This window comes from Hemibagrus wyckioides, linkage group LG19, assembly GCF_019097595.1.
Source record: "Hemibagrus wyckioides isolate EC202008001 linkage group LG19, SWU_Hwy_1.0, whole genome shotgun sequence".
Taxonomy (NCBI): Eukaryota; Metazoa; Chordata; class Actinopteri; order Siluriformes; family Bagridae; genus Hemibagrus; species Hemibagrus wyckioides.
Window position 1 is genome coordinate 9044310 of NC_080728.1, and position 19332 is coordinate 9063641.

Consider the following 19332-nt stretch of genomic DNA (forward strand, 5'->3'; position numbering starts at 1 on the left):
GGGGACAACTGAAAATTACGCTTTTCCAGCTAAAGGAAATTGAATAAAATTCACCAGGCAGAAAAAAAGACAGGACACAGGATGTAAAAGACAGATTTGTTTCTAGTTGTGATAACTTGTAAATAAAACACCTGAAACAGATACATAGAAACCTTAACATGAGATACCTAATGTTACATTCTTCTCCGATTTTCTAGCACTGGCAAGAAAAGTGCTGCCAAAAGGTTTAATTGGGAGATAAGAGTATGGAAGAAGCATGGAAGAAGTTTGTAGAACAAACAGATATGTTTGCATTTCTCTGCAGGAAAGGATTGTTGTTGGTCTTTTGATTATTCTCTTCCTTTCTACTTATGCACAGGGGAGAAATACATTTTCCTGTTTGTGGCTATAGAAGGAAGAAGAGCATATCCTAAACAACCTGAACTATGTCTAAAAAAGTATTAGCTAGGCTAGTAAACAGGACAGGGTGTGGGTGTGTATAGCAGAGACCCATGTCTTTCACTCGGATAACTAGAACAACACTGTGGTTTTTAATGCCTATTAGTAGGTACTGTGATAGAGTAAAGCAAATACAGAGCAGAGCGAGGCATATTGCTGACTCAACAGCCTGCGGCAGCATTATCAGCCCTGCGCAGACACATGCTAAACATCACAATGTGACACACAGACACAAGCTGACTGACTCACACCCCTGTGCATGTGTTATATCATTATAAAATATTATTTCTCGATAGTTTATTGTACTGGCACATTTGTTTATCATAAACCAACACCTGTAATTTATTGTCGATAGTATGATTTAGTTATATAACTTTATTATGATATCACAGTTTTAGATGATAATGATTTTATGATTTTATGACTAGTATAGGAAGTGGATTAAAGCTCAGTGCTGTAGCGGCAGGTTTGTCGTGTTTGTTGCTTCTTGCATTACTGAAGTCATCTCTTGTACTGTTGAGTAGCATGTTGGTGATTCATAGCTCCACAGGGGTCTTGTTGTGACATCCTCAGCAATGCCCTACTGCTCACCCCTTGCAGAGTTCCCATTATTGAACTAAATCCAGCAGCTGAAAGGTTAAATTTAGACTCTGGACAAACAGAGACATATGCTCTGGGAAGAACTCAGGCATTTGTGCTTTTGACACTCTTTGTGTGTAGGATTTTCATTAGCATCAGTATTGATACCTCACCAAAGCTAGGAATAAAAAAAAGGCAGAAATAAAATATTATCTAATATTATTCTTTATTAATAGTAATTAATATTATATTTATCTGGAGCCTATTTATTTACTATTAGTACAGAACAGCTCTGCCTCATTTACTCTTCCTCATGCTTAAAATATAATGGAAACGTAATAAGTGATTATTTGTGATGTGATGCCACTCGACTTCACCATATCAATGATTTTATATTCTTCCTTGTTAAATAACAACATATAATAATCTGTTTCTTATTAGTTTATGATGAGTATCTGCCATTCAAGTCACTGTTAATTGAGCAATACTATAGAAATAAGAACAGTAATAAGAACAAGCACATTGATATAAGCCCATCAAATCATCAGATCATTCAACAACATTGTGTTATAAACAAAATGTATTTTTTTAGACTGATGAACCTTTGAAACAGCGTAAGATTCCTATTTAGTTGCAATAATTGGGTATTAATTAGAGCCAAGCTAAAGTGGCATGTAACATTAATTAATTAACTTTAGCTAAGAGCATTAAAATTACAGTTGGTTGTGTTTAATTAAAAATTGTGATCATGGTTAACATATATACTGTGGAGTCCTTTAGAAACAGTATAGGATGATGCTTCTGTTTACATGTATTTGGATTTAGGATCATAAAATAACTAGAGTTCCTTCACAGGGTCTTAAGTTTTTACTTAGAACAAACAAGAATAAACTTGAGCAGTGTTTTGACTGCAGAAACTGACTTGACAGTTTTCCTAAACTACATGCCATTAGCTTAATCTTTAGAAAGTCACACTATTCACATTTGAAGTATTACTTGGCCTTCATAACCTGTGGTTTTAAAATCTTGAGAGTGTGTTAGTGTTCAGGACATTGAAGGGGATCAGCAGTGAAGTAGGTGCATGTGTCAGCTGCCCTGTGTGCAGCAGCATGTGGAATAACACTATGGTTGTACACAGAGGCAGATGGAGAGCACAGCAATAGAGGTCTGGAACAGATAGGGAATTCTGTCCAGGCCCTGTTTTACTCATCGTCTCCTCAGCTCTCAGGTCTTAATACTCACAGCTGCTGTTGTCTTTCACCCAGGAAAGAAACAAAGTAAAAGTGCAGATTTTGAACCTGTTGGACCCCACACAGCTATTGAATAAATAGACATATATTAGTAAGGAATTTATAGACCAAAGAAGTCATTTATAATGCATTATATAGCTTCCCAGCTCTTACCCTCTTCACCTTATCACCCAATCCCAGAGTAAAGAGGATTTTTTATACTGCTAGTAACAGCTCTGTCTCATTGTCTGTTTCTCATGCTTTATTGCTGGAAGTGTGATTTTACTGTGAAAACCGACACCACTGTATTGTATAAGGCTGTATTGTTTTGCTAGGGCTATTAATTAAATACGCCACCTGTTCCCCTGTTGTTTTCTCACCAGAGCCGAATAGTGCTTAGTTCAGTGATCTAAGACCTTCCTTTAAGTGCAGGTGATATCTACAGCCACCCAGGGCTATGAGTTAAATGTCTCAGTGGATCATAAATGGATCTCCTGGATTAAAAAAAATGAGTTGCTAAACCTCTTGAGTATATATATATATATATATCAAAACAAAACATGCCATAACCAGAAATCAGTGCAGTGACATGAATAGAGAAGAAATAAAGACTAAAAATGAACTATTTTTCCTTTTGTTAAACCTCAGCTACGTAAGTGAATTAAGCACTACCCCTCAATATTTAGCTCTTCTAATGTTATTCTTTTAATAGCAGTGTGTTATTAAGAAAACTAGCTGTCGTTGCATGTGTTTTTGCATTGTTCTGTGGGACCTTGATGACCTGGATTTTTATGCCATTTTTAAAAAACAATATCTAGTAGAATTGGATCAGAATTTAATTTTGTACAGAATTTGCCACTCATCAGATTAACTTGGTTCACTATTTGATCCCAGACTGATCTCAAACTGATTTCCCAATCATTCCACCTATTAGAGTTCAGATATTAGAGTTCTATGCTACTGTTCATCAGAACAGCACTCAGGGTGCCTACACCATTTTGGAAGAGAGTATACAGCTTTATGTAACATGTTGCTATACTATCTCTCTTGCAGATGGACTACACCAAGTAACAGCGCTCTGCACCCTCCGTGTGACCATCATCACGGACGACATGCTGACTAACAGCATCACGGTGCGCTTGGAGAACATGTCCCAGGAACGCTTCTTGTCACCACTGCTGGGCCTTTTCACCGAGGGGGTGGCTGCTGTCCTGTCAACAAGCCGCGATGGTGTCTTCATCTTTAATGTGCAGAATGACAGCGATGTCAGTGGCAGCATTCTCAACGTAACCTTCTCAGCTCTGCTTCCTGGCGGCAGCCCCGGCCGCTACTTTCCCTCAGAGGAGCTTCAGGAACAGATATACCTGAACCGCACCCTGCTGCGTCATATCTCTAGCCAGAGCGTCTTGCCCTTTGATGACAACATCTGCCTGCGTGAACCCTGTGAGAACTACATGAAGTGCGTATCAGTGCTGAAGTTTGACAGCTCGCCACCATTCATTGCTTCCGACACCATGCTGTTTCGACCCATCCACCCAATCAATGGGCTGCGGTGTCGCTGTCCGGCCGGTTTCACAGGTGACTACTGCGAGACTGAGATTGACCTGTGCTACTCAGGACCGTGCCGCAACAACGGCCGCTGCAGGAGTCGAGAAGGTGGTTACACCTGCGAGTGTCTGGAGGACTTCACTGGTGAGTTTGGTGCTACATTTAGAGATACTTGATAGGGTGGTGGTGGGTAATGTGCTGTTTTGTTCTATAACCGACAGTGACTAGGTTAACTATCACCATTTCTAGACATTTTAACATATAGTGAATTTGTGGAGGTATGCTGCAGATTTTATGCAGCAGCTTTTATAGATGTGAGTATGTAAAGCTTTGCTCCCAGCCAATTTCTGTACGTTAGGCAACATACAAGTTTGACTGACTATACAAGACGTAAAATCAAATGGAAAGTGAAACTGATTTATCAACAGGTGAGAACAAGTTGAGACAAATATTAATCAACATGTATATATCAGTGACGCTTCTCATATTCCACTGTTTTGCTGTGGCTGCTATGGTGAAGTAAACCATCTTTTCATGTTTAGTCAGTAGACCATATCAGTCAGAATTACTAGCCAAATCTTGTACATTATGAATAGGTGGAAAATGACAGTGATGCATCTCAAAAATGTATTTTGTTCATTGTGCCCTTAAACTATAGTAACTACAGGGAAAACTTTTCTAAGGCCCTGTTCAGACTTGGTGTTAACAATCAACTCAGGCAAGTTGATATATAAGCAAATAAGCAAGACAGGTATCTTTTCATCAGGTTGCCAATTCTATATAAAAAAACCCAGTGTAATGACAAAAATGACTTTGAAGTACTAGCTAATCGCAAAGCAAAACACAAACAAGTGTTTAAATGTAATTGTTGGATGTAATTTATAAAATCAAAACTTTGTCAGTGGTTAATATGGCAAAAGTACATCAAGCACTATGGATATGAAATTCTTTATAGCCATAGTGTCTGATAGTGTGTGGCCTCTTCTCATCTCCCTGAAGTGAAGCCATCCCATTCATTTCCTTATCAGGGACAGTTACCATCTATAATCATCTCCTCCTGCCTATTGTAATTGCACCCTGTGCTTTGAAGGTCACAGTTCAATTCCAGGTAGTCTGTGGTCATTATCGCAACGATGACAGCCTGGACCCTGAATGTCTACCTCTCGCTCTCATTCTCACATTAGAGTGAAATGGATCCATGTAATTTCCACACAGAAAGGATTATAGTGCAGAAAGCAGGGGTCATTAACAGCGCAGCGACGGCCATCCTGTCCCCTTCTCCAGCACATACCTGGCCCTGTCCAGATCTTGTCAGGATAATGGTTGACACACAACACTGTGAGGTTGAAAGACCATCTCGGAAGCTAGAAACACTGGAGCCAATGGGGATAAGTCTGTTAGGAGAGCTGAAGCAAAGTCAGCTTTGATTTTAAGCCAGGGAGTCTTAAGGACATTAGCAGTCTACAATGGAACTTAGATGCCTTTAGATGCCATGTATCCTTACTGACATGGAGGTTCAGTTGTCATTTCACACAATAAAGATGAGAGGAGATGCATATTCTTTCGTCAACATGCTATGCCTCTTTTCAACATTTTAGGGCTTAAATATATCATAATTATTGCATTCCAGTGGGAAAATTCTTGAATGCTTAATGACAGCGTTTTTGGTGGAAATCCCATTTTGGTCAAATTTGAGAGTATTATCAGGTGCATCCTGCTTGGTCCAGAGAATCCCATAATTCTTTTCACCAAATTAGACTTTTATAAATGTTTTAAAAAATAGAAGAAACCAGAAACAAATGTGGATAAGTGAATTGTTTGGTGGCTCTAGTCATTTGGCACCAAGCTCATTCCATGATATTAAAAATGCTTAAAATATTAGAATGACCTTGCTAACCTGAAGTGATCTCACAGCTTATGTGGCAAACGGAGGAGGCATCTCGCTTGGCACTAAGGTTGCTTGTAATTCACCTCTGTTATGCTGTTATTGATTGTGGTTTATATGTAAAAGTGGGATTTGCATTATGATTGAGAACATTTTTACAGGGTATCCTAGGCTAGTGACATCTTATAGTGCCATTCTCAGGTAATCTGGTAAAAGTGATCCTTTTTAAAGCTAGCTAAATGTTATGATGACACTTAAAATAAAATGTCTGTCGCCGTTTGGGTAAAATGTGGCTTCCGAGAACAGAATACAGCACATGTTGTTGTTATGTGATCATATTAGCGAGTCTGAGTGTTTCTGTTCTGACATTAGCACTTCCCCATTGCCAGCCTGCCTGTAATTAACTGCTTCTGCACTAATCAAGGTGAACACTGCGAAGTGAACGCCCGCTCGGGCCGCTGCATCCCAGGCGTATGCAAGAATGGAGGGAAGTGTGTGGACCTGCTGGTGGGTGGCTTCATCTGCCAGTGTCCATCAGGCGAGTATGAGAAGCCCTACTGTGAGATGACCACGCGCAGTTTCCCAGGACAGTCCTTCATTACCTTCCGGGGCCTGAGGCAGAGGTTCCACTTCACCGTCTCTTTTATGTAAGTGTTTCAAAAGTTTTGCCCCTCCTATGCAGTCCTGCCCATGTTTTCTCACTGCTTGCATGCTGACATGCCTGCTTCTTGCCTTTCAGACTGGGAAATTATAATTTATGGACATGTGAGGTTGCACAAACAGAAAAAAAACAAACAGCAGCTTTTGTCTACTTCTAGGACATGTAGAGACTTATATGCTTGTCATTGCTCAAACAGTCATGCACTTAGCTGTGAAATGTATACTGTTTTGGTGACACAAATAGACTCTTATGACTTATTAAACTTATGTTATTATACACTACCAGTTAAAAGTTTGGACATACCTTCTAATTCTATGGTCTTTCCTGATGTTTATTTCTTTCTACATTGTAAAACAATGCTGAAGGCTGTTAATTGGTGATTTCTGAGGCTCTAAATGAACTTCTCCTCTGCAGCAGAGGTAAGTTTTGGTCTTGCTTTCCTGGGATGGTCTTCATGTGAGCCAGTTTCATCATGGTGCTTGATGGGTTTTGCAAATGCACTTGACAATACTGTTCTTGCAAGAACTATTCCAGAACACCTGACCTTTGTGTCTTAAAATACCAAATGACTGTTGTTTTTTGTTGTCATTACATATGGATTACTTAAGTCCATGTGTGTTATTTCATAGTTTTGAAATCTTCAGTATTGTTCTAGAATGTAGAAAATAAATCCCTAAACAAAAAACATTGAATTAAAAGGTGTGTCCAAACTTTTGACTGGTAGTATATATTCAGAGTTATCTAAATTGTTGTTAGCGTTTACTGACTATATAACTAAATACACTGTTTAGGCTACTACACTGAAACTGTGTGAAAATCAGAGAGCTTTTATAAGCACATTTTTTATTTCCAGTGATGGCTGTAACCATTGCCTACCAAGTCATATTATTATGAAAGTATTGGAATGCATAAAAGACTATTCAGTGTCTTGATATGCAAATGAGCTCCTGGTCATCATTCTCTTTTAAATTTCAGCATACCGAGCACTCAGCTGCAGGAGTGTCAGTCTTTGCTTTTTTTATTTGTGACAACCTCAACCACATGCAGATCCAAAATGACAAGAAAATACAGACGTCTTATATTTAGGTGATTTGAACAGCCAAAAAGAATGCAAAAGTGTTTCTTAAACATTTAGGTGTCTCTTAAAGCAGAGTGGCATAAAGTGATTCATTATTTTGTTTATGTTAATGTTTCTCAGAGGTAACCCGTTGAATTTAATAAACGTCGAGGAAGGGTCATTAGTGAAATATGTGGGCTCTCATGCACTGTATAATAACAGGATGGGGTCCGTATTGAGAGAGCATTATCAGTGTTTTGCTTGGTTGGCTGGGTCTTCCTGCAGTGCACCTCGTTTCCCAGCTGCTCCCTGACTCATCTGCCCTCTCCACACCCATGGTAGAGAAGCCACTTCCTGTCTCAAGATTACTGGTCTTACACTCACTTGCGTCTCCTCTCCTTTGTTTCTCTTTATCACCCTGACTTAAACTTGACTGCATTTACAGTTGTTCTGTCTTTTTTTTTTCTTGGGAAGTTTAAATGACTTTGTTGTTTAGTAGCAACTTTTGATATTTTCCTGACATATTAATAAATCTGGATGAGAAACACAGAGGCTGATGTTATAATATTGCTCAATTTCTTCCTCTGTTTAAATATTCCAGGTTTGCTACACAAGAGAGAAATGCCCTGCTGCTTTACAATGGGCGCTTTAATGAGAAGCATGACTTCATTGCTGTGGAGATAATCGAGGAGCAGATCCAGCTCACTTTCTCAGCAGGTGGCTTTCTTATACTGTTTTTGCTTCCCTATAACATCACTGGTTTACTTGCTGACACCAAAATGTAGTGTGTGGTTAATAGCTAAACTATTAGTGTTCTGTTAGTGTTGTAATGATAAAGCCTGCTTTATGCTCCAGTAGAAAATGAAAATGTTAGTAAGTATTCCATTATATCCTTGTGGAAACTATGCGTTTTCATCTACACTTTTAGTAGTGCTTTCGACTCATTTCCCACAGACATCAAAATGAATCCCAGAATTAAAGCTGAAACCTAGTAGCATAGTTGAATTTTAATGCAAAACTATACAATGTAGATAATGTTTAAAAGGGCTTGTTAGAGAAGTTGAAAATTCAGGGGTTTTAGGTATGTTATTTAGCACAGGTTTAGTCTGTTGACATGTGCTGCACACATAACCATATAATGATCAACTGCAGCTTGTGGAAATCTGTGCACTATAACAAGCACGTATAATAAAAATCATTAAAATTAATTGAATGTATTTGCACATATGGAATTTTGTGAGTGGCAACCATGCATGCGGACACTCTCATCTCTGCTGTTTTTACCGGGATCACTTATTCCATGTGAATTGATCATATTTCCTACAGATAACCTTAGGCAACAGACATAACCAGAGATTTAATCCCATCAGAACAGATACACATAATTACACACGGGCACATGAACACATACTCATATGCGCCCATTAACACTGGTCTAGCAGACATACAGTTGAAACTATGCAGTGTCACCATTATCTTCTAAAAAAGCATTAGGTCTTCCTCCAGACAAGGAAATACCATGCCGTATTGCTTTACATTTCAAATGAGCTTTTTTGGTCCACAAAATAATTAGTCTTCAAATTAAAATATAGCTTTACTACAATCCCCAAAGCCCAAATCATCAAGAGATGAGGTATCTACTAGCAACTTCGAGTGTGTATTTGTATCACACAATTACTTTACTCCAAATAAAACAGGCAAAAAAAAAGTTTAAGTGTGTTTTGAGGATCTTTGTTGTGAAAGATTGCAAACTAGGCCACAATGGCTGGTTACTGTTTACTGACTCCTTGAAAATGCCTGCCAAAGAGCTCCTGCCTTCAGTAAATATGCCTCTAAATCCAGTGTAAATCTCTGTTGGTGGTGTTGCGCAGCCAAGTGAATGAATTCTATTGATAGGAAAGAAATCCCTGCCACTTGCAGGCGTGATGGATTGCGTCTCGCTTTGTGCTCTTGCCACTACACGATCTTATCATGAAGCAGACAAAAAGAAAAAAAAAAAGAAGACATTTCTGTGACGTGTCAGAACATATTTAATCAGTGTAATTTATTTAGGAAAGATTTATAATTACAGTTAAACTCTCTGTTTATACACAGTGTACACTATTTAAACTTTTGTATGATTTGTTTTATAAGTCACACAAAAGGGTTTTTTTTCTCTATTTTTTCAATCCCTTTCTTCTCTCTCATATAGTTGTCTCATTCATCTGTTTTTCCTCAGGAGAGACTAAAACTACCGTGGCACCGTTTGTACCAGGTGGTGTTAGCGATGGCCAGTGGCACTCTGTTCAACTCCATTACTACAACAAGGTAAGACGCTGTTCGCTATCCTGTTCCTGCTCACGTTTAGCTCGTCATCCTCCGTTTGTGTTTCCGTACATTTATACAAAGTGGACTGTTTTTCCTATCTGCGCCTGTCTTATCACACCCCACTGGGTCATTAGCAGGCACAAGGTGGTTGTATAGGTCTTATATGTGACACATTAAAGAAATTAGTATTATAGTATGTTGTGAATCTCCATAAAATAGTCCATAATACTCAACTGGGTGGAAAAGTCAATATAGTTTATAAAAACTTGTCTAAAATTATTCACTCCTATTGGAGTGAAATCCCTAGGTTAGCTCTGGAGCAACCCTCTTAACTCATTAGTTGAATGAGCAAATAAAATGATAAAATGTCGTGTGATCCCAGTATAAATACCTCTGTTCCTGGAAAACCTCACAACAGTATGTTAGAGTGCATACCTAAACAAGCGTTATCATAAAACCAATGTGGTAGCAGAGCAAGTCCAAGACAAATTTCTGGAAATTTGGAAACAACATGGCTCAACCATGACACATAATAAATAGATGAGGCCATCAACCAAAAGTTAGCGACCGGAAAAGAAGGGGATTAGTCAGAGAAAAAACGCGGATAGAGGACAGAGGAGAGGGCCACAGTGTGTTTTGTCTGGAGGGTAATTATCAAACGTAAGTATAAAGCCTCCTAAGCTTAAGCTTTAGGAACATAAAGTACATGCAGCTTTCCTGTTAGTTCAAAGCTCCATGCTGTGAGTTTAGTATAAAAACAAAAGAATATTAGTAGAAGTAATAGTAGTAGTTATAGTAGGAGTAGTAGTACTAGTAATAGTAATAGTAGTAGTAGTAGTAACAGTAATAGTAGTAATAGTAGTAGTTATAGCAGTAGTAGTAGTAATACTAGTAGTAGTAGTAGTAATAGCAGCAGTAGTAGTAGTAGTATTAATACTATCACTAATATAGTAATGTCACCATAGCTATGTAGTTGGATTTAGTGAACCACTGGAAGGCAGTGTTTTTGTTATTATGGGCTAAATCCTGTGCTATATCATTCAGATATCAAATACAGATAAAATATTTCAGTTACATTTGGGCCTGTATTTAGTGGTGAAGGACAAATGTGTGTCCAGAAAGCATGTTAAGGTCAGAATACTTGTTCTACACTGTAGCTTATCTGAGGAAAAGAGAAGATTTTCTTAAAATTGTGTTCCTGACTTGCAGCTGCTGCGTTGTGTACCATCAGAAGGTTCATACATCAGTATTAAAATCAGTTCACTTAGCTTTTTACTCTTTTCCCAACCTTCATCTACAACAGCATGACAACAGAAATCTATTTTGCTTGTGCAGAAGTTGAGAAAAGTCTATTTTTCGGTTACAAAAGCCACAGGTGTCCTTTACTTCCCTTTGAGTCCTGCTTCATCTGAGCCTAGGATATTAGAAACTGAACCCATCGTTGTTTCACAGGCCTGAACCGGCACTCATAAAAGCCCTAGTCGTGATTTTTTCCCCCTTTTTATTCGAATGCATGAAAAGGTACGGAATGTATTCCACTGTCAGTACAAGTAAACTTTCATAAGGACGGAGACAATGAGGTGTTCTCATGTTCCAGTCGCTGGCAAAAGTGCATGTTCACATCCTGCTGAAAAGCTGAAGTACTCTTTCCTGTACTGACTTTAATTGGCAGGGGTATAGGTTGAACCGGTTTTACAGCCATGGAGTGTTTATTGGTTCCTAAACTCTGGGAGCACTGAGAAGGTCCTGATAGAATCAACATAATGGATTGTTCATTTTTAAGATGCCTATTGTCCATGCCAGCGACTAACAGCACTATTACACTGCGTACACAGACCACAGGTCACAGGTTGTGGCTGTCTCTTCTGCTGGCCTTGTGTCTGGGGACATCTTACCATGGAAACCACTGAGTTTGATTTTTATACTGCATGTCTGGGCAGAATTGTTAATCGTGTTCTTTGTTAATTTCTTTAATTGTAATGATTAAACAGTTTTTATCAGGGTGTGAGTCATATTATGAGGAAAGGGTGTATCTGGTTTGCAGCATGCACAGTCATGGTCACATCTGTATAGCAAGATAGATTACAAATATATAGACTGTTAAATGAAATGAGACAATGTAGGTATCTTATTTAAAAAAAAAAAGAATCCCCGGAAATGTTGTTAAACTAATAGCGGCACTACTTAAAGATAAAGATCCCACAGCTACTACCTATGGTTTATCAGACATCTTCTCAAACCCCCAGTTTATATATGACTGCTTGAGCGGTTACTGCTGTTGCTAAAAGAGGTCAGAGGAGACTTGTTCAAAGCTGACAGGAAGGCTACTGTAACATAAATATCCACTCTTTACAGACATGGTGAGAGAAAACCATGGATTTCTCCTGGACAGTTGAAGATCAGAAAAATGTCACCTGGTCTTTTTCCAATTTCCAGCTAACAGTTTGTGAGCCCTCTGTTTTCTCTTTCTCGGCTGACAAAAGTGGATTCCACTGTAGTCTTCAGCTCCTTAAAGTCTGATGTGTAGTGCATTCAACATGTTTATACAGAATTGTTGCTTGTGTTACCATAGCTTTCCTGTCAGCATTCATCTCTGACCTCTCTCATCAATAAGGTATTTCCATTCACACACACACTCACACACACGCACACACACACACACACACACATGTAAGAATCCCACTTAGTGTCACAGCTTGCAGCTGACATGGTTTATGAACAGTGATTTATACAACTGCATTGTTCAGACACACACTTAAACACACTCACAAACATTTTGCTTGTCCTAAGGCAGCTTAACCTTTTATAGGATGTCCAGGGTAAAGGGCAGGGTAAAGCTGTCACACACAGGGCAGATGAAACAGCAGCACAGGGTCATACCTGGTCATTAAGTGCTATTCAGATTTTCTTTTGAAATCAGCTGAAGCTCTGCTGCAAGCTCACCACACTTATCAGTCAGAACCAGAGAAGTTTGTCTGGATTTCTTGCTCTACCTTTAACAGCCTAGCAAAGATTCATTAAGCTGATGTTGGAGGAGAGCTGTCCTTCTTTATTGCCTTGCCTCAGATTTATGGGGTCGAAGGGTGAACATATAGCGGCTCCCTCAGGGAAGTGACACTATCTCTGTCCTGACTCTAGGAGGTCAGAGTTCATGCGGAATACAGACACACTCTCCATTTAGGGTCATTACATTTGCTGAATTGAAGACGTAGTGATGAAACTGAACAGGAAATTCTCTCCTTGCTTCACTTGAATTGGGAGGTTTCCTTACAGTTACCTCTACAGGACAGATAAAAAGTAGTATTAGAAAGAAAAAGAAAAAAAAACTGTGGCAGGAGACAAATAAGCCTATATACTAATACAGATTCTCATGAAATGTCCCATAGTAAAGGTATTTACCACATATTTATCTTCAGTTTTTAGTTATGTTTATTAATATGAAATTTTCTTGGCATTTCCACTCTGATAATCATTTTAAATGTATTCATTTGTCTGGAGTTTATATTGGGTTACAACAGAAGTGACGATTCAGCACAGAGGTCATCCAGATTCCCAGACTGTTCTGTTCTCACTTTGGCATGTGTGAGTCTTGACAATGCAGCAAGATGCAAGTTTATTAGTTACTGGGATGTAGGAGTGGATGGTATGACAATGTGATGTTGCCCTTACTCTAAAATAGGCCACAGCAGGTTTTTGTAAGAGTAATAGGTGTATTGATAGATGTAAAGATAGCTCTCAGGCAAAGTTGTCCATCAAATAAGTGAATTTATATCAGCTATAAAAAGTTGCTCTGTCACATGCTTCTATTTTTCTTTTATTTAAAGTTACTAGGATAAAAAAAAGCCATTTTACCTCTGATTTAAGTGACAGCCGAGACTCCTTCCATAAACCCTTGTCTCCACAAAGAAGGCATCACCATATCAACAACTGTCTTTCAAAAATGTTTATTATTAGGCTTAGATTATGTTTAACATCCACCATGCACCCTGTGTTTGAGCTGTTGCTGCTGGCAGTATTACACTATGTAACAAATTTTTACTTTTTTCTTGTTCCTGGGAAATAAGTGTTATTTCCCCATTCTTTGTAACCTAAATAAAGAGAAAAAACCCATCTTAGCCATGAAAGTTTGGGTTAGTTTTGGGCAGTTTTTCAGTAAAATGGGCTAATCTTGAGGTTTTTGTTCTCTTAAAAGCCCAAACCCAAACTTCAAGGGGCTTAATGGCTATTTTTTTTATCAGTTTTTGTAATTGGAAAATGTCATTCACTACCCAGAAACAAAAATCGTGTTACATCGTGTTATCATCTTGTAGCCATGCTGCTATAAAGAAATGAACACCTTTAGATTTGAGAATACAGCATTGCTGTGGTGTAAATATTTTTATTTTATTTTTTTTTAACCAGTTGTTTTATTTTCCTCTTTTATTAAAAAAATGTTTTGTAATATGTTGGTTTTCCATAATTTTACATTATACCTACTTTAAGTGAAGCGAACATATATAATGTTAGTACAATAATGTTTAAAATAATGTTAAACAATACATTCAAGAGAGAAGGTGAGTTCAGACAATAAGAAATTCACCCAAAATGGATGCAGTGAAGTAACCTGTGAGGACAAATACTTTAAATATAAACCTAAAAAAACACCATAATTACAGAAAATTGTGTTGCTATTTTTGTATATTGTAAAGTCACGTGCACCAGAGTTTCTTTTGCCCTTACACAATGGTTTATATGTTTCTATATCCAGGGTGGAGCATCATTCTCTAAAGCCCCACACTTATCATTCTCCACCATAACTAAGCTGTAGTGATATACTACATTGTGTAAACATGCCCTGGTGCATTGTTGCGTAATGTTTTTGCCATGTGGTTCACCCTTAATAGATTAAAAACTCAAAGTATACGTGTATATGTATATTTTTATATGGTTGCCAGTTTAGAGGTATATGTACTAGTAACCTAGTAACTATCAAACTAGCAAACTTTTTTTTTTTCATAGTGTGCCTCTGAAATACAAAATCACAGCCGGTGATATTAAATACATTCATCGCTCTCCATGTTAATTTTTGTAGTGAGATAAACAATGGTCGCATTCTCTACTGAGTTTCTCCCAGACGTCAGTGAGAGGTGTGTGGGTGTGTTCTCGTTCTCAAGAGAAATTACACCAACACACCCACAGCTAGGGGAAAAAAACAGAGCTATAACAAATGTATAACAGCAAACATAAGAAATCACTAAGAGCAGACAGGAGGGGCTTACTGGATATGTCATTTTACACAGTATTCATTTAGCATTTTTGATTTTATTCATTTACATACACTTTGAAACGTTTTGGATAAAAAACATTAATCTCATTAGATATGTTGTATACACTAATGACTGGTGTACAGACACTGGAAGGTCTTTTTCATGTCAGCTGCTTTCAATATTTGTCTGTTTGTTTCGTTGTATAATCTGCGTTGTATTCAGGACCTGGATAATAACCATGTTGCCAAATCTGTGGTTACATAATTTGGTCTTTTTCTTTACAGTTATACAATTAGATGTTTGAATCTCTAGACAGCTCACAGTTCAATCAGAATTTAATTCAGGATGAATTAAATAAATATCTATGGGATATTTTTGTTCTATAACATGATATAACATATTGTCATGTTTTTATCAATCATAAAAACCTCAGGGCATAAAGAGAGGTTAGAGCGTGTTTAGTTTAAGTTGTTGTACAAAAAAAACACACACATCCCATCCCATTATGTACCTGATGCCCTTTGGATGTTAAGAACCAGGTGTAGTCGCTCCACAGGCGTGCATTTAAAGGTGGCAGACTGTGAGTCTTAAAAGCCAGCCTTAATAGTTGGCTCTGATTTTACGCCTCTGCACATACACACAGAGCTAGGAGAGGGGAGAGAGGCCTGTAGCATGGACTCTAATTGAGCCTTTCTCTCTCATGGTCTACCCAGGACAGCCTGCACCTGCTGGACGCCAGTGGGGTGCTGCGTGTCCCGCTCTATACAGCCTGGCTGGAGCTCACCCATAAGGAGGTACAGTGGCCTAGTCTAGCTCTAGCTCTGCGGTGGCGGTACTGCTAACCTCTGGCTCTCTCCCTCTGCCACATACACTACCCTTAACGCTCTGCGTGCTGAACCTGGGTCAGATCTGATGTAGTCCTGCTCAGTCCTCGTGCTAGACTGAAAAGGGTATAAAAGCATGAGTCTTGTTCGCGTTGTCTGACTATGTCTTCATTTTCCTCGACTATTACAAAGAAAATGCAGAAATGCCATATACGTCCATCAAATCACTTAGAGTTGGAGACTTGCCAAGATTCATTTCCATCCAGCTCTAAAGTGCTCTGTTGAAGCATGTCTTTAACGGCCTTTTGATCGTTTTATTCAAGGACCAAAGATTTGTGTGAAATAAGAGTAAATGACTGTTGACAGTGACTGACTTTCCTCTCATAGCTTATTAGGTTTTGGTCAAAATGTGAAGTATCTATGTACATTTGTGGATCTAAGGTTAAATGGCTGGCTTTATATAGTAAAGCACAAATAACAATTTGGTCGATATCATGGTCCATGTAATAATTTTACAGCCGTAGAGGATTGTTTAAGTTACAGTGAATATACAGTGATACAACAAATGCCACACGTTATCCAGCATCCAATACTTTGCTGATCGGACTGATCAGAGGAGTGTCGCTGTGTTTGCTTTGCTTTTGATCAGACTTGAATTGGAAGTGAATTGTGGAAATAAAAGATATGTGTGTGGGGAAAGCTATCAACCATGATATAATAATGTAAGCTTTACCCAAGCTTCAAACCAGAAATTTATTTTGAAGTGAAAAGTACATGGTAAAGTACAAGTAGAAATGAGAAAGTCATCAATTATTCATACAGGACCAACAGTAAACTAATGAGAAAACAAGCAAATGAACAAGAGTTAATTTCCCTTGTCCTTTAAATATTTAGCGAAATATTTAGTGTTTGACTATTATGTTTTTTAAGCCTATTTGTTTTTAGTTTGGCTTTGATTGTTTTAGGTTTAATCGATTATAAGATTATTTTGTTTTGCTGAATGCAACAAACTCTGGAATTAGTGTTCTTCAGCATGGGTTTCAACATTTAGATTTAACAATAACTAATTCCAGCCCCAAATAACACACATTTAGCTTTCCAGAAATAGATGACTGTCTGTGCCCATGATAGCCTCAGATTCCTGTTCTTGGCTTATACATGAGGAACTCCGCTGTTGTTGATCCTCTGCTGTAGCTCATCCACCTCAGGGTCTGATGTGCTGTGCATGATGAGATGCTTTTCTGCTCAACACAGTTGTAAAGAGTGATTATGTGAGTTACTTTATCCTGCCTGGCAGCTCGAACCAAACTGACCATTTTCCTTTCACCTCTCTTACTAACAAGGTGTTTCTACCCACACAACTTTCCTTCACTCAATGAGACTGTTGTGTGTGAAAATCCGAGGAGATCAGCAGTTTCTGAAATACTCAAACGTGCAATACTACCAATGACCATGACACAATCAAAGTCACAGAGATCACACTTTTTCTTTATTTTGATAATGAAAATTTTTTGAAGCTATTGGCCTAATAATTTTTGCATTGTGCTGCTGCCACGTGATTGGCTGATTCGAGAACTGCATTAATGTCCAGGTGTACAGGTGTTCGGTGAGTTTATATGCACATGTATCTGTAAAATTATTAACATTATTTTGCCTTTGCATTGTCTAAAAATAGAGCTCACCGGCTATGATTCTTTTACAGTTAGGATCTTTTAATTCCATGTGTACATTGCTCCATCACCTTCCTCTTTAAACAGATGCAGAAGATAGAGACAGACTCCAAAGACCTTAACAGTCACAGGCACAAAATCACCAGTGTTATAAAAGTGACCACCTTTATATGAAATGAGTCATTTTATCTGTCTTTTTGCTTTGCTAATAAATAAACTGTAAAAACAATTTTGTCAAGGAAGGATGAATAACACAGGAAAAGGAGAGACATAAATCTTAAAGTTTTGTCTATCTCTCTAAAAGATGAATGGCAAGAACTCTAAGAGACAATCGCTTTTTTTCATTGGCTCATTCTCCTGTCAGAAGTGATCAAGCGACCAACAAACTAAACAGTAATAATTACCATATGGAATATTATCAACTTGCATCATGGGAAGCATTTTGCCTTTAGGTTTCAAAAGCAGATAAATGTATAGAGAGTGGATGAGAAGTGCAGTCCGACTTACATGTCACACCCCAGATAGGAAGGAAGCATGATGTCATTTCAGGAAGCACAGCTGTACCACAAGCAGCCTCACTCACTGAAGAGAGTTCTGGCCAGAATCAGAAATAAATTTCACTGAGAGAGTGATTGCAGCTATTTTTAGGGAGTGAATGTGTGTGTTGAAGGATTAATTGTGGTATTGTTATGGTGTTGTGTGTAAGAGATAATCCTCAGTGGCATTTTGCATAGACTGCATGGTGTGCTGTAAAGACAAAAAATGTGTGTTGGAGAGGTAGAGAGAGGGTATGTGTCGTTTCTATTCAATAGTTGAATAGAAAGTCTTTATATATATCACACATTGATGCCCTGAGGTCATCACGCCCAGCGTAATATCAATGGAATATCTATTAGCATCAGATGCTGAAGCTTAGCTCTAGTGCTTTATTGTATCTTGCATGAAATATGACTGAAGAATATACTGCATAGACATGAATCACTCAACTGTCCTTTTATCTCTCAATTCCTGTGGAGCATCCAGCCTGGGAGGTAAACAGCCTACAGCTAAGCTGTGAAGGCTAGTGACTCAATCATAATGCAGCCAACCACAGAGAAAGTGTTACTACTAATATTTGTGTTGGCACATAGGAAGCAGTTCTGTCATCCTGAATTAAGCTTCACACAAAACCTGTAAAGGATAAGATCACTAATTTGTCTGACGTCTGTGGGGTTGATGCAAAACTGTCCTGGAAACGGTCTGGTTTCCTCATAGAGCCTGTTTTACCTGTTTTATCCGTGCATATGGACATCTTAATAGGATTATCAGATAATGAAATTTGAGAATGAGTCAGGTCACAAGTATTCATCCGATTAATCTAAAAATCATGTCATTTTGAACATTTAAGCCGCTCACTATTATGTTGTCACTCATTTCAGAGAGTTCATGCCAAAGGCATGTGTTCTCAGCGTACTGTCACCTGTTACTTCGCACTTGTGTATACATGTCTATATAGGCATAGGTTGCAAATCATGTGAGAAATTTTTCGTGTATTTTTTATTCAGGAGTATTGTATGCAAAGTATTTTGTGTGTCCAACAAAACAAGTTGACTGATGCTGATTGTCAGTTCTCGGTTGGTTTTACTAGACTGCATGGAACTTGACATCACTGCAGGGTATCTCAGATATCATCAACACCAAGCTACAAAAACATTCTTTCTGAATCCCGAGTATAAGTGTTGACTTTCCAGCTTGCATACAGGTCTTAATACAGCAGACCACCAAACCACCATTAAATCACTCATCATCAGAGACCATCAAACTCTTAAGGACAAGTTTGGATTCTTGTCAAGTCGGAAGAAGGTCACCTTTTAGGTCATTTGGGCCCTGTATTTTGGTCTACTAACCA

At 38.3% G+C, this 19332-nt stretch overlaps 1 protein-coding gene across 3 annotated transcripts in view; it reads left to right on the top strand.

Annotated features, from left to right (window-relative positions):
- The window catches only part of celsr1a (cadherin EGF LAG seven-pass G-type receptor 1a), a 78311-nt gene that overhangs the window by 25370 nt on the left and 33609 nt on the right, over positions 1-19332 (top strand). For 2 of the 3 annotated variants that reach the window (XM_058416739.1, XM_058416740.1), the window contains exons 2-6: positions 3300-3938; positions 6104-6326; positions 7999-8114; positions 9616-9704; positions 15664-15744. In XM_058416739.1, the coding sequence (XP_058272722.1) occupies positions 3300-3938; positions 6104-6326; positions 7999-8114; positions 9616-9704; positions 15664-15744 (1148 nt within the window). The remainder of the gene's footprint in view (positions 1-3299; positions 3939-6103; positions 6327-7998; positions 8115-9615; positions 9705-15663; positions 15745-19332) is intronic. The other variant, XM_058416741.1, reaches the window with a different exon arrangement.